General features: G+C 37.4%; 2 protein-coding genes across 4 annotated transcripts in view; both read right to left on the reverse strand.

Annotated features, from left to right (window-relative positions):
- Positions 1-13,589, reverse strand: part of btv (dynein cytoplasmic heavy chain beethoven) — a 223,963-nt gene extending 210,374 nt beyond the window's left edge. For 2 of the 3 annotated variants that reach the window (XM_083144201.1, XM_083144199.1), the window contains exons 1-4: positions 13,334-13,589; positions 7,843-7,911; positions 4,354-4,499; positions 1,139-1,309 (exon numbers count right to left, since the gene is read on the reverse strand). In XM_083144201.1, the coding sequence (XP_083000327.1) occupies positions 1,139-1,309; positions 4,354-4,499; positions 7,843-7,894 (369 nt within the window). In that variant the 5' untranslated portion in view covers positions 7,895-7,911; positions 13,334-13,589. Of the gene's footprint in view, positions 1-1,138; positions 1,310-4,353; positions 4,500-7,842; positions 7,915-13,333 lie in introns of all 3 variants that reach the window. The other variant, XM_083144200.1, reaches the window with a different exon arrangement.
- A 1,497-nt stretch (positions 13,590-15,086) lies between these two features.
- On the reverse strand, positions 15,087-15,797 carry LOC145987644 (zinc finger MYM-type protein 1-like). The gene has a single exon (XM_083122134.1). It carries the CDS (start codon positions 15,795-15,797, stop codon positions 15,087-15,089), a length of 711 nt encoding a protein of 236 aa, XP_082978260.1.
- Between the last annotated feature and the right edge of the window lie 252 nt (positions 15,798-16,049).

A 16,049-nucleotide genomic window follows, 5' to 3' on the forward strand; every position in this document is an offset into this window, starting at 1 on the left:
CTAAAAGGGATGAGGAGACAGGTGAGTGGAGAAGGTTACATAATTTGGAACTTCATAATTTGTATTCATGTCCAGATATTATTAGAATGATTAAATCAAGAAGACTTAGGTGGGTAGGCCATGTGGCACGAATGGGAGAGGAAAGAGGAGTTTACAGGATTCTTGTTGGGAAACCTGATGGTAAGAGACCTGTAGGAAGGCCAAGAAGAAGATGGAGGGACAACGCTGAGATGGATCTAAAGGAAATCGGTAGGGATGGACAAGAGTATATAGATCTTGCTAAGGATAGGGACAGATGGAAGGCCTGTGTTGCTGCAGCCATAAACATTCGGGTTTAAGAAGGCTAGAGAGTTAGTTAGTTAGTTAGTTATCTTTTGCTTGTATTGGCTCTTGTGTCATCAAAATATGTGCCATGTTTGCTGGCGTATAAGATGCACTTTTTTTCCTTTAAAAATAGGTCTGAAAAACAGGGTGCACCTTATTCCCCGATACTCAGTTTTCGATTACTTTCAAGTAACTCTTCATTTAGCTCTGGAGATGAATGTCTGGGTTTTAACAAATAAGATTAAAATGTATTCTTTCCTAGTTAGATTAGGTAAGTTTTTTGCTGGAAGTATACCTTATATTTGAAACACTGTAAATTAATTATAACATTCAGTGATAAAGTTTTTTCCTCAAAAATGTGTTCTTATACATCGGTGCATCTTAGATGCTGGCAAATATGGTAGTTACATTTAAAATAAGTTCCTCACATTGTTCTTTCAATGGCAGGTATTACTCTAGCTTCAAGAGCAAGGTATTGCCATTTACCAACACCCTTTATATGCAATCGTAATATGATGGATTTTGTTTTGTTGTTCGCAACCACTCTCTCTTCCATTTGGACATCTAAAATTGGCTGCTGAGATGGTCTATATTCGAAAAATATTTGGCATTCAAACAACATAAACAACATAATCTGTTTCACCCATGTTGATTACTGTAGAATTAGTCATGATTGTACCAAATATAGTAGCTTAATACTAGTCTAGACATACAAAATACACACAAATATATAGAGTCAACAATTCATTATGGTGTGCAACACATTATTTCTAACCAGGAATCATCGTAAGTAATCAATAACTTTTAATAGTACCTTGAGTAGAACTGGAGCAAACACTTTCTGGATGGTATGGTACAGTGCATTCAGTGGTGAATCCACCATGGATGATACGAACACATTCTGATGAAGGTTCTCTGGTGTAATAACCTCTGGACGGATTTTAAAGAACACAAGGACCCTGTCTTTGCTATCACCTGGTAGTACCTGGAATTAAGTCACACTTAGTCACTGTGTATTCCTTCATTTTTAAGCATTTGTATGTTGTTCATGTAATTACATGTTTCAGATAATGACATCATATAATTATGAATAATATCACCTTGAGACCAATGTCAATTTATTTACATTCCAGAAAGATATGCTGATTTTATTTTGTATATAAAAATATTAGGAATGGGTCGATATGAAATTTTGCCCAATACCGATAAAGTACTGATACAAAATTTATATGGTTCATTAACCTTCTTAATAAATGTGTTTCCAGGTGACTGTAATGTGCAAACAATGTTGCATATTTGGACATTAACGTTTTTAAAAAGTAGGGCATGGAGATTATTCATAAAAATTACACCAAAAGGGCACAATCTTGCCCTAAATTACAGATATACCGTAATTTTACAGATACACACATTTGGCTATATTGGTCGATACTGATCGAGTACCTAGAGTACATATTAATGTATTCCATCCCTAATAAATATTACAATGGTAGTACAGACAGTGCATCGCATGAGAGAGCATGAGTTAAGAAAAGTTTCATAAAGCATTCTCCAGCTAGGATAATTTGCATAAGCACTCCCCTCACCTACTGCAATGTATCCAAGTTGATGCACACAAGTATAATCCAATCTATCCCTAAATTCTACCAAGTATCCCCCAGCTAGGAATTTTCACTTTGAACACTGAGCCTAGAGTGTTTCAAAGTCACACAACCCCCAACTTGGATCTCTCGTAACATAAAAAACTATAAGAGATATTTACACTGAGCCTCCTCAGTGTAAACAATGTTCTACATTTCTTGAAATGTTTTGGTATCATACGTACATGGCATTTCTGCATGAATCGGAATATCCTTCTGAGCCACTGCACTAAGAGTTTCTTCTCGCTTGGCAAATTGGAAACTTTTCCCATTAATACATTGTGGTATGAGGCAATGACCATCATTATTGCACAATTTGGTTGGATGTTTGAAATAACATATTTGCAAACACATCTGTTCATGTCACGGTGACATATTTCAACATGGGATATGAGACAATAATTCACAACAAAACCCACTTCAATCCCTGAAGATGAAAGTGATGTTAGCTCTTGAAAGCATATCTGGAACTGATCTAGATCATATCCTGAGAGAATCAAATCATCAAAACCCTTTCTTTGTCACAATACATGATAAAGGATCTCCCTCGAGCACCAAATAGTTCGCATAGATAACGCTAGATAGTGTATGGAATTCATACTATCTTCGCTGGAGCAAATCATGCTCTAACAGGCAAAACGGGACAGTATACATTCGAAGCCCAGTAGTATACGTAAAACCGTAATTTGTCTGTTGTGGCGGGCCCTCAAAAATGGATCGTGAAGTAAAAGATTCAGTGAAATTGAAACTTAAGTGAACATAGTCATCTCCATGTTAAAATGTAGTTTAGTGTCTATCTTACCAACACACAGTGATACATGAAAATGAAATACATGATTGTGGGCTGAAACTACCACGAGGAATATTTTACATATATGTTTCTACGATTATTGTCACATTAAATGATATTCAATTGTATAAACTTGATACAAGCAAGAGAAAGTAGCCTCATGCAATACTTAATAATATGACTTGGATTGATTGCCTGTCACCTTGGTGGCCAAGCATGTTGAGTGCTGGACTCACAATCTTCCCACTGACAATCCCAGATTTGAGTCCTTTGTTTCTTTGTGAGTATCCTCTCATCACCATCCATTCTCATCATCACAATTAGCCAAAAGTTCACCAACTTTACCATTTATTCATGTTACGAGACTTTAGATGCAAAAAGTGATAATGTATCAATGTACCTGTTTATTTAATTTGATTAATTTCGGTGAGCACTGTCGCCATCCACATCGGAACTCGATGTTAGCACTTTTCATGTGTGTAGTCATATCGTTTATCTTAATCATAAAGGGGCTGTCAACCCCCTGTATTCCCTCGAGAATTACGTTGATTTTTTTTTAATCGATAGATTTCAAGATTTCAACATTTTACGTAATATAAAAGTGGTTCCAGCATTAGGAAACAAAAAAAATAACGGAGATATTTGATCACAAAGTATGGCCAGCGGAAGCAAAAGAAACTCCTATTCCAGACAACTTTCACTCCTTTTTCCCGTAAAAAATTCCCAAATAGCACCAAACTAACACTCCTGGTGTAACAAGAAATCATCGAAACATGTACAACGATAAAGTGTAATTACTTTCATCTTGACCTAATTATTCAAGATAAATGATATATGCACATGGAAAGCATACAATTACCAATCCGTTGTTGCACGGACAAAATGTGTGAAGTGGCAGACGAATAGTCTACTCACCACGAGCACGTGCCCGTGCCCTGTAGATAACGGATCTCACTTATTGCACAACACTTAAGCAACCTTCTGTCCTGACATCACGTGAGAATGCTTTTTAATTTTTTGCTAAATGCCTTATATTTATGCTAATGTTACCTAACCTAAGCTCGTAAGCATTCCTCGTCTGACGTCGGAAAGCTAATGTTGTCTAACCTAACCTTGTTGGCATTCCTTGTCTGACGTCTGAACGTGAGATTGCCGTAGTGTTGTGCAATAAGCGAGAACCCCGTCAGAACACGGAAGATGGCAACGATGAAAATGATGTCATAAAAGTACCACAAAAGAAACTCTCATTACTCCACTATAATACATCTCCTAAAGCTAAAAACATCACAAATCATTTGTATACAACATAATCTTCATAAATGACACAAAAATCATCACCTTATCGTGGGAGTACCGAGGGTCGACCGTACCATTATTTCTTCTTATGTGAAACTTGTTCTACATTACAGTCCATATAAGGAACACATAATATAAATGTGCTCAAAGGCATGTTAGCAAATCCATATACAGATACAACTACTATGTAAAAAAAAAAAAAACATAAAATACAAAACTTGAGCTCTTCGAGTCGAGTTTAAATATAAATAATGAAATAAAAAGTGTTTTCCACTTAATGTACAGATCTTGCCATTTACTCACCCTGTTTTCCAACAAAATGCCATGGCCATGATTAAATTCATGAAGAGTTGCATTCAAAACAAAGCAGTTCCCATCATCCAAAAAATTATTAAGGCTAACATGTTCATAAAGTTCGTCATTCACAGAAGACAAGCCAAAGTAATTTCCTGCAAAAAATGACAAGAATAATAAAATAATAAACAATATGCACAAATTGAATTCTTTCAATGAAGACGTGCCTACATTAATCCCTACTACAGACATTTTGCAATGCACGTAATTGACAGGGTAATGATAGAGCACAACCTTAACCTTTCAATTTCCTTAACCCATAAGAAAAAAACCCATGGCTAAAAATTACTCAAGTGAATTTGAAATATATTATCTGATCTAATTTTTGAAGCTTTTCTGGTAGCGAATACTGAAGAGATTTTCTCGGGCAATCAACCAGGTGATTTCCAGATAGACTTCCGAGCTTTCCAGAGTTAATGTCACTCTCATCTTCAAGAATTGAAGTGCAGAGATATGTCAGGGTGAAGTTATATGCATTTGGTGTGGGAGGGGTCCGGTGTATGTGGCGGGCCAATCAGGTGATGTTTCTACAATATCGACGCTCCCGGTTGACTATCGCTAACCAGGCTGAGTCCAGTTCGAGTCCCATGCCCTTGTTGAGAATATAATTTTCCCCGTGATGGCTATTGCTTCTTTGATGAGACGGTCCCAGTAATTTGATGATTTATTGATGATCTCGGTGGTTGTGAAGTCAATTCTATGGCCCTCGTGGATGAAATGTTCTGCTAACCCTGATTTTTCTGGATGAAAATTCTTGATGTAGCTGGCGTGTTCATTGCAACGTTGTTAGACTGTCCTCTCCATTTGTCCAATGTAGGCTTTACTACAGGAACAGATGATACAGTAAACCCCAGGTGCCTTCTGTCCTAGGTCGTCTTTTGGATCTTGAAGGTGGCTTCTAACTTTCGATGGCAGTTTGTGGATTGCCTTCATGTTGTATTTTGAAAGAATGCAGCTGATGACAGCAGAGATTACCAGTGTATGGGACGATGCTATTCTGTCAGACAGAATGGATAAAGTGAAGGCATAACCAACAAAACACTAGAGTGGGTAACACAGAAGAACAACCAACGAACAAACCTGGTCCCACCTGATAACCAAGAAGACAGCTTCATCAAGAATTTTCATTCAGAAAAATCAGGATTAGCAGAACATTCCATCCACGAGGGCCATAGAATTGATTTTGTAACCACCGAGATCATCAATAAATCATCAAATTACTGGGACCGTCTCATCAAAGAAGCAATAGCCATCACGGGGAAAAGTAAATTCTCAACAAGGGCATGGGACTCGAACTGGACTCAGCCTGGTTAGCGATAGTCAACCGGGAGCGTCGACATTGTAGAAACGTCACCTGATTGGCCCGCCACATACACCGGACCCCCCCCCCCCCCCCCACACACACACCAAATACATATAACTTCACCCTGACATATCTCTGCACTTTAATCCCTGAAGATGAGAGTGACGTTAGCTCTCGAAAGCTCGGAAGCCTATCCGGAAATCACCTGGTTGATTGACTGAGAAAACCTCTTCAATATTGATGAAAAGATTCTCTTGGGCTATCGACCAGGTGAGTTGCGGAAAATATTCCAAGCTATCAAGAGCTAACATCACTCTCATCTTCAGGGTAGAAGTGCAGTCCTGAACGTCAACCCTGTGTATATACATTCGTGGAGGGGGGTAGCTGGTGAAGATGGCAGACTAATCGGGTGCCGTGGTTGCTACGTCTGCGCTGCTGGTCGACTATCGCTAGCCAAGCTGGGTCCAGTTCGAGCCCCGTGTCGCGATTGAGATTCTCCTTTTCCCCATGAATAGCTACGAGTATTGCTTCTTTTATGATGCGGTCCCAGTAGTTTGAAGATTTGTTATAATTTCTGTGTTGTTGAAATCTGGTCTATGGCCCTTGTTCATTGAATGTTCTGCTAAACACGACTTTTCCGAATGTAGCTTTGGTGTTCTTTACAGTGCTGTTCTATTGTCCTGACCATCTGCCCAATGTATGCTTTACTGCATTTGCATAGAATATGGTAAACTCCAGGTGTTTTAAGTCCTAAATAGTCCTTGGGGTTGCGTAGTAGGCTTCTGATCTTCAGAGGTGGTTTGTAAATAGTTTTTATGTTGTGCTTCCTGAGAATTCGACTTATAATTCTGGAGAGATTTCCGATGTATGGCAGGATGGCTATCTTCATGTCAGCTTTGCCCCGGTTCCCTGGAGTGTCTGGATTCCCTGGTGTGTCTGGATATCCTGATGTGTCCAGATTTCCCAATGTGTCTGGATTTCCTGATGTGACCAATTTCCCAATGTGACCAAATTTCCCGATGTGTCCAGATTCTCTGATGTGCTGGTCTTCTTGGACAGTACTCATTTCAATGTGTTATTGATATTGTGTTCCGAGTACCCGTTCTGTCTAAAAGCCGTGCGAAGGTGCTGTATTTCCTCTGACAGATGCTCCGTGTCGCTGATGGAGATGGCACAGTGGAATAAGGTGGATAGTACTGTAGCTCGTTGAGACAGGTGGTGAAAACTATTGGCATTTAGATATAGATCCCTGTGAGTCAGTTTTCAGTATACACTGTGTCCCAATGATACATCCAGATTGCATCTGATGAGAATATTCAGGAACGGCAGGCTGTTATTCTTCTTCTTCTGGTGAACTTGATATTTGGGTGTTGATTGTTTAGGTGATCTAGGAATGGCTGAAGAGATTCTTTACCATGTGGCCAGATGACAAAGGTGTTGTCGACGTATCTGCAGAAGGCGGCAGGTTTCAACGGAGCTGTGCGCAGTGCTTCGTGCTCAAAGTTCTCCATGAAAAAATTGGCTATGGCAGGCGAGATGGGAAGTCCATTGCCACACCGTCAGTATGTTCGTAGTACTTTACCCCGTAGCTGAAGAAGGTAGACGTCAGTGTATGTTTGAACAGACTGATGATTTCTGGTGTGAAGTGGCATTCTAGTAATTCCAGTGAATCTTGAAGTGGCACTTTGGTAAATTATCATGTATGGTCAAATAATTGTATGAGGTATGTCTTAGAAAAAACAAATTACACATTTTGAAACTGACATAAAAGAAACTGCATAAATGTAATTTATAATCATAGCAAAACTAACAAATTGAAACACCTTTAGAAGAAGTTAAAGAATGATTGTGTAAATATTGGCCAGTACAATTATTAGTTGATAACAATTATTTTCAGATTCATCAGACCCATCACCAAGAAAAATGAATATTATCTGTACTTCATGGAACATATTCAATCATGCAGAATTTAATTTCAGTATCTAAAAAAATTATAATGCACTATAACATCAATTTTCCCCAGAAAAATATAGCATTTTAAAATAATCAAGGTTGAACAGTTGTATCCTACTTCCCAATATCTAACACTGAAATAGGCACTCAAAACAAATTTAAATACAAATTGTGATACTTACTTGTTGTTGTTAAAATGAATTCCTTCCGCACATCACCGCTACTGGAGGGCATGTTAATATTTCCCTATACTGCTTGCAAATAATAAAGAAAATTAACAATTACCATAAATGGAAAGCTACTGGTTCTTAATTTTTTAAAAAAGTATTTACTAATTGCTTATGTGTTTGACTATTTACTTTTCCATGAGACAGAGAAAAAGAAAATATCCAGGTATACTTGCATTTTTCCATGATGGTTGATATATTAAGATGAACAATTAATTGCAAAGAGGTTCAATTAACATTTGCAAATAAACTTATGTTTTGGTATCTTTATCAATGTTTAGAATGAACATAGGTATTAAAATTTGTCTGGAAGTGTGTCACATGATACAAAACTTGCAAAATCAATGGCTGCTGTTACATTTTCCCAAGAAGAAACAGTTATAAATAATAGTGTATTCAAATAAGTGAAACACAATGATATTCAACTCCAAAGCTAACACTTTGAAAACCTAAATTATTATTATTGCAAAACTAATATAATCACCACGAAATGTGTGCTAAGCATAAAAATAAACATTGATGGGCACCGTTATAAATCACAGTGACATATATTCTTAATATTTTTCAGAATTTTATTTTCATTATTATCTGCAAATGAAACATGTGGAAAATCAAGTTTGCAAGGAAATGCTCTTTGATTTAGTTATTCATAAATAAGGCAACCAGCCATCCTTGTCTGTTATATCGGAGACAAATTAAAATCGGACATTTTGTGTTTCGGATGGTTCGTACTTGCCAATTATGTATTGCGGAACATAGTTGAAGTGTGCCATTATGCTTTATGCACGAAAATAACATTAATTTTTCACATTACGAGCAATTCTTTTGGTTCCTTTCTTCCGTTGCGGAACATACAATATGGAGTGCACAGCTGTGGATCATCGTGCGTCCTGCTTGTGTTTTGTCGATTGGGAGTGGGTATGCAGTGTTTCAACCTTCTTAACCGAAAAATACCTACTTTCGTGTTCATTATGTCATCACAAACCATTGACGGATAGCCCCACGAACCAATTACGGATAGCCCCAAAAACCATTTACGATAGACCCACGGACCATTTTCGGCAAGGTTAGGTTAGCACAGTTAAAAAAAAATTGTAAAAAAAAAGGCACGTTTGGAAACACTGGCGAGACCGCGTGACTTTCGACGCTCGCACCATCTGCAGGTACATAATGGAAACACGGCATAATGTTGTCGCTTTGCACAAAATGTAAGTTTAATATATCAAAAGTGCTTATTTCTTGATGTGCAGCATTCTACAGTGAGAAAATACCTCCACGAACTTTCAAAATGCTACAGAAACTCATTTCTGTAAGTAGTTTCTTCTGTAAAAATGAAGAAATATGTCTCCGATATAACAGACATTTACCCAGGATATTCCTATCTTTTTCATCCTGCCAAAACTTTTTTTTTTTGTAATGATTGCAGCCATGATATAACAATGTCCTGATAATTTTGCTAGGAAATAATATTAAGCATGTTCTGGGACCATTGACCTACTGTACCCCTCAAGAATTATCTTGATTTTTTTTTTAAATCAACAGATTTCAATGTTTTACACAATATAAAATTGTTCTAGTGCAGGGAAAACACAAATAACGGAGATATTTCATTCCAAAGCATGGCCCGCATAAATAAAATCCTGCACTTTCACCGCTTTTATTAGTAAAAACCATTTGTATGCACACTCAAGTAGCGAAAACACATAGAAAATAACTATCAGTCCCAAACCTAACAATCCTAACCTAATTATAGCTGCTGTTGTGGAATGTCATGTTGAGTGCTATATTCACTTGTGCAAAGCCTTTGGGTTGTTCAGCTTCATGGTTAAGGTAACACTTTAACGTACCAGGACCTACTTTACTTCACATTTCCGCAAGCAAAAAATAACTGAAAACATTCATAAGTTTAAAACAAAATCTTCATAAACCATGAAAAATATTTAACTTTCTCTCAAGGGGGTACAAAATGTCAAGAGTATCTATGATCTCTATTGTTACAGGAATCACTGTTGATACACACCAAAGTTAATAAATTGGTACCATCAACGCTCCGTACCCCCGCGATAAGGTAATGACTTTTGTGTAATTTATGAAGATTATGTTCCATACAAACCATTTGTGTTGTTTTTAGCTTTAGGAGATGTATTATAGTGGACTAATGAGAGTTTTTTGATGGGACTATTTATGACATCATTTTCATTGTTGCCATCTTCATGTGATATGAAGGAACCTGTTGTTACGTTATTTGTGTTTTGTAACTTGGAGCCGTGTTGGAAATATCTGAGATTGAAGGTTGACAATCCTGGTGTTACGTCAGGTCGCGCGAGATATACTGCAAACGATGTTTCGGTTCATGTCACATGGTACTGGGATTTTGTTTGCAAGGTGGGTGTGCATTTTTAGTGTGTTAAGTGCTATTCATTGAAAATGCATATTGGGGTGTGTATTGACATTTTCAGTACTGTGGCGTTCTTCGGCCGGGCAACCACGTAGCAGAAAGTGCATTGCTATAAGGTTAGTACTTTTAAAATTATATATTCTCGTTCGTATTGGAAATGTTTGTGGCATGATTTTACAATCCCGGATTGTTCCCTAATTTGTTTCATTTTTCGCATAGTCAATAATTTAGGCCTTGTAATCACGAATCTGCCGTTAAAATTTGGCGCTTACGTCATGCACGGGTAGCCCCACAAACCATTCACGGAACCATGCATGTTAAGGTTAGGGTAGGTTAAGTTAGGCAAACAGTTAAAAATTGGGGTCATAGTAATGTCAGAATCAGCCAGGAGTGTTAGTTTTGCTGCTGTTTGGGATTTTTTTTTTTTACGGGAAAAATGAGCGATTGTAGTCCGGAATAGGAGTTTCTTGTGCTTACGCGGGTCATACTTTGCTATCAAATATCTCTGTTATTTGTGCTTTCCTAACGCTGGAACCACTTTTATATTACGTAAAATGTTCAAATCTGTCGATTAAAATAAAATATCGATGTAATTCTCAAGGTAGTACAGTGGGTCGACGGCCCCAATAAATTTATGTGATAGTTGTGTATATCCAAGATATGCAAACATCTTCTAAATGCTGTTATTTTGGAGAAAGCTTCTGAAAACTGAATACCAACAATAAGAAGTAACTCATCCAGTTGTGTTGTGAGTTCAGAAAACACATGTGACAATCTGTAACTTTCAGCTTTACTAAATGCTGTAAATATAGCTATTTAGTTAACTAGTTAGTAAAAATTTGTGAGAAGAAAATGTCGAACTCGATTTTAGTGTTGAATGTAATTTTAATGCCTGTTTGTGTTTTTTAATTAGAAATCCTCAGAAATAGGTGGTGAATTTTCAGTAACAGTTCCGATTGTTTATGATTTTTGTCAAATTTTCCTAGCAGGAAGACTAATTATCGTAGAATTGTGGCAATCATTGTCACACGAAATTTGAATCTTTCTTACAGTAATGAGTACTGTTTGGATTTTGAAAAAGTTATTTATGTTGAAAACAACAACTTACGCAAGCATGCACACTTCCCATGGACAATGTATTTTCGGTTGACAAGCGACTGTAAATATCGTAGACTAGTGGGAATTAATGTAGAAGTTAATCAGAACCTTAGTAGAATGCATTTAGGGATTTTATTTTCATGCTAAGAGAACCGGAACAAGTTTACAATACCGGACCACTCTCCAATTTCTATGAAATTTCACCTTCTCACTAATTGTGAACTCCTAATCAAGAATCTGCATGTAATAATTGGCGGTCGAGTATGGAAATCGAGAAAAAAACGAAATTTACATGGTTCGATTTTGATTTACGTCTGTTAACACATACTGCGGAGTTTTAGCGATTTCTTAAGATTTTGTTCAACATATGCTTTTTAGTTAGGTTAGGCAGGCCAGGTTTGGTTCTCTGGCATTCCTGGAATGATGAAATAGCAATAAAACAAAAGGAACTTGGGCAGCATTTCTCTGGTATATGTTTACTATCCTTCGGACACTTATAACTTCTGAGTTTCGTCAATTTTTGACATTCGTACTTACCTATCTGCTTCACAGAACATTCCATGAATGGTTTTTGGGGCTATCCATCCTAGAATCAGTGTGAAATTTAAACAAAAAAAATATTTTCTTTTGAAATTTTTTGACTCAAATTTCCCACCGATTCCGGGCTCCGCTCCGGCTTTTTCTATAGACTCCCTGTTAAAGGCATGTTAGAAATTGGCCGGAGTCACCTGCCCCCAAACTTTTAAATTTGAAGAAATCCGTTTCCAGGATACGGAAAACTTACCTGAATTTCACACAAACACCTTCCCGATGTTAGACAATACTACAGGAACTTATTACAGTAAGTAGTTTCTTCTGTAGAAATGAAGAAATCTGTCCGAAGGATAGTAAACTAGTACCGATTACAATATAGAAAGCAAGTAGCGATCGGGCCATTTTACATATCTGCTATGATCTTATTTCATCTGATTTACTGTCAGATTCATTATATTGCAGTTAGTATTAAAACCCTTCCAGTCGTCTCCGATTTCCACAAAAAGCATGAATGAGTACACAAAAACAAGACTGAAAATCTGAATGCACAGAAGTTATTTCCTGATTCTACTAGGAATAAGTTATAAATACTATTAAAATCGTCGTTCTGTCTGGTTTACCCTATCCTTGCACTTACACTGAATGTGATAAGTGTGTTTACAGTACAAGCGTACCTATTCAACAAAACAAAACAATCCTCTAAATGTTTAAAAGGGAAAAGATTTGGAGCAAATTGACAATATAGAGGGAAGTCTCCAATTTTGTTAATTTTCGGTATACTAATTAATTTTGGCCTCCTAATCACGAATCTGTTGTAAAAAACCGGGAGTCACGTCTGGAAATTTGAAAAAAAGCCGATTGATTTTTTTATATATATAGGTGTATATGCGTAGTTTTACGAACGAAAATGTAACCTCCTGTCATTGTTTCCAACCACGCCTTTGTTTTACAAGAAAATGATTTATGATGAACGAACCCTATTTTTTCGATCAATTTACGGGTGAAATGAATGCTAATAGAACCTAACCTAACAGGCCTAATAGTTTGTTTGAATGGTTCGTGGGGCTACCCGTGGATGGTTTTGGGGCTAACGTCAATGTTTTGTGGGGTTACCCGTGGATGGTTTTTGGGGCTAACGTCAATGGTTTGTGGGGCTACCAGTGGATGGTTTTTGTGGCTAACGTCAATGATTTGTGGGGCTACCCGTGGATGGTTTTTGGCGCTAACGAGCAATGTTTCATCAAAATGTACAATTTCCAGACGTGACCCCCGGTTGTTTACAACAGATTCGTGATTAGGACGCCAAAATTAGTTAGTACACCGAAAATTAACAAAATTACAGACTTTCTCTATATTGTCAATTCTTACCAAAGATTTTTATGGCTAGTATTAAAAAAATTGCGTACGAAAACTTACTTTCCATTAGTGGTACATAGACTAATGCTCTTGCACTAGAGATTGCACATTTCTAATTATGAAAAATCAGACCTCAGTAACTTGCACATTACACAATTTTCTTTCAAGTATAAATAATGCTCTTGCGTCTACATCTCTATAAGCTTCGATTTTGCACGTCAATATACCACTTACAAAGGAACATTTGTGAAGTTAGATTATTCATGCATTTATAAATTGCGGAATGCAAGCCCTCTGTCGCAAAGTAGAGGAAGTAATGCAAGCAAGCAAGTACATGTCGCCATAGCAACGGGAAATTCGGGCTTTCATTTTCTTACGTATGAAGCCATCACGTCCGACTTACTCATCATTGATGGACGACGTATCCATCAGTGTTCGTTTGGGACCAGAGAACAACGCTATGGGTTTAGATTAAACTTTAGACCGCCAAGCGGGTTTTCGAAAGTCTCTCTCTGACAGGCGCCTTTGCACGCGATTTTTAAATTTTACACTTATTTCAGAAAAACGTTATATCTCGGAGACTATTTGAGCAATCTACTTCGGGAAACTTTTGTTTTGCAGCTAGAACATCAGGGTATGTAACCGTACAGGAATCAAAACGCCAAAGCCAATAATAAGGATTGGGTGGGCCGCGGCCCCCAACTTTCAATGAAAAAATCATAAAAATGGGGAGTTTTTACATATTCGATAATGTAATGCACCCAGGAACATGAAATGACTTTCATTCGGTTGAGAAGGACCATTCTTTCAAAATAAGGCTAAAGTTTGCCTCCCCTTCCCAAAATAGCGGGGAAAGAGGGACAAACTCCCTCTTTTTTTATTTTATCATTGAAAGTTGGGACTGCGGCCCACCCAAACCCTCTTATTGGTTTTGGTGTTTTCATTCCTGCACAGTTGCATGCCCTGATGTTCTAGCTGCAAAACAAAAGTTATCCGCAGTAAATTGGTCAAATAGTCTAAGAGATATAATTTTTTTATCAAATAAGTGTCAAATTTAAAATTCGCGCCAGCTTCCATACCTAACTTTGGAGTCGGGGGAGGGGTGTCCTGGGTGGGTAGGTTTTCATCCACATGACATTTCAAAGTTTTATCTATGGTTTTATCTCAACATCTGTCAGCTTTTACAACCTCACATACAAGTATGATGGTGCTAAAAGCACATGAACTTTTTAATCAGCACCAGTAGCGAAGCGTAGTCTTACGAAGGAGGCAAGCAATGTTTCAGTACAACAAAACATGTAGTACAACGACATGCCGACGAGAAAGATTCAAGGTTTATAGCCTCATTTACCCAGTCGCTGGATTTGTCAAAATATCGTAATAAAGTGACTGTACTAAAAATAAACCATATGATCCGCAAACGTCACATTTACTTTTTTAAAAAAATCCAGGTAACGTTATTCATATGATATTAAACGTTTTGCATATGCGAACTTTCTGCATACGACTAAAGGGAGACGGAATTTCTTACTTACTTATTAGTACCTTTATTTGTTCATTATTATTTAATATGGTCAAACGGTGACCAAACCGATTTAGATAAAAAAAAAATGGGAATCATTTGTTTATTTTACGCTGCATGATGTAATTTAGTATTTTTGGGCACCCTAAAAACCGCATTGGAGTAACTTAAACACTAAATAAAAAGTTAAACACAAACAATAAAAAAATCATTTCAAAGCAAAGAAACACATGCATAGACGATGTACTCACCACAATAAATTTCAAACTCTTGGTCCATTGGATGCCACCCTTAGTGACGATATTCATACTCCATTCTTCTTTTCTTCTCTAGAAAATGTTTAAGCACAAATTTAGTTTCATCCATTTTGAGTTGCTTTAATAGTTCCTTCTCAATGGACAAATGAGCAAGGGCTGACAACCTTTCCTGACCCATGCTGTTCCTGGCGAATGTCTTGATACGTTTCAGCGCTGAAAACGATCTTTCAACTGACGCTGTTGTGGCTGGTATAGTCAGTACTAGCAGACACAGTTTGTGGAGTTCGGGCATCACTTGTTGTAATTCGTTGTTTACAATGTACTTCAAGATGTCCTTTACACTCTTATTGCGGAAACAATCCCGAGAATAGGCAATACTGAGCTCGATGTGCAACAAGGTTTTGTCAAAATGCTGGATGTACAGTTGCATAAGCGATGAGAAGGCAGTTTCTGGAAATGTAGCAGCATACATGCGAAATTTCCAGCTATCGAGCAATTCAACAACTCGTAGGGCCTCAAGGTTTTCAAAACGTGAAGACAGTTGGCTTATGATGTTGTCTATAACTTCACAATATATACGTTGGTACTGAGATTTTGTGTCGCCTATATTGTTCCTCTTCCTTCTCGGCTGTGGTACTCCTGCAATATCTATTGTCCTTGTATAAATTATGTCAAATTGTTCTCGTTTCTTGGTAATGTCACTTTTGACACTTTCAATTTCTTTGAGGCAAAATCCAATATCCATAGTTTTTGTTTGCAGCACATTAAATAAATATCCCGTCAAGGAAAATATTTCCCCAAACAAGATAAGAAAAAAGTTGGTTTCGAAACTATCCAGGAATGCCAAGAAACCACCCGCAGAAGAAATTGTTTCACTGTCCCAGTCTTGTGCATTGCCAATAATGTCCTCAAACATTTCAATTATCTTCACTCTATTTTCGGACGTTTTTTGTACAAGCCGTTCACTGTAGTTCCACCTGGTCTGAACCACTTCAGG

The sequence above is a fragment of the Lepisma saccharinum genome, chromosome 1 (genome assembly GCF_977018435.1).
Source record: "Lepisma saccharinum chromosome 1, izLepSacc3.1, whole genome shotgun sequence".
In the NCBI taxonomy this organism is placed as follows: Eukaryota; Metazoa; Arthropoda; class Insecta; order Zygentoma; family Lepismatidae; genus Lepisma; species Lepisma saccharinum.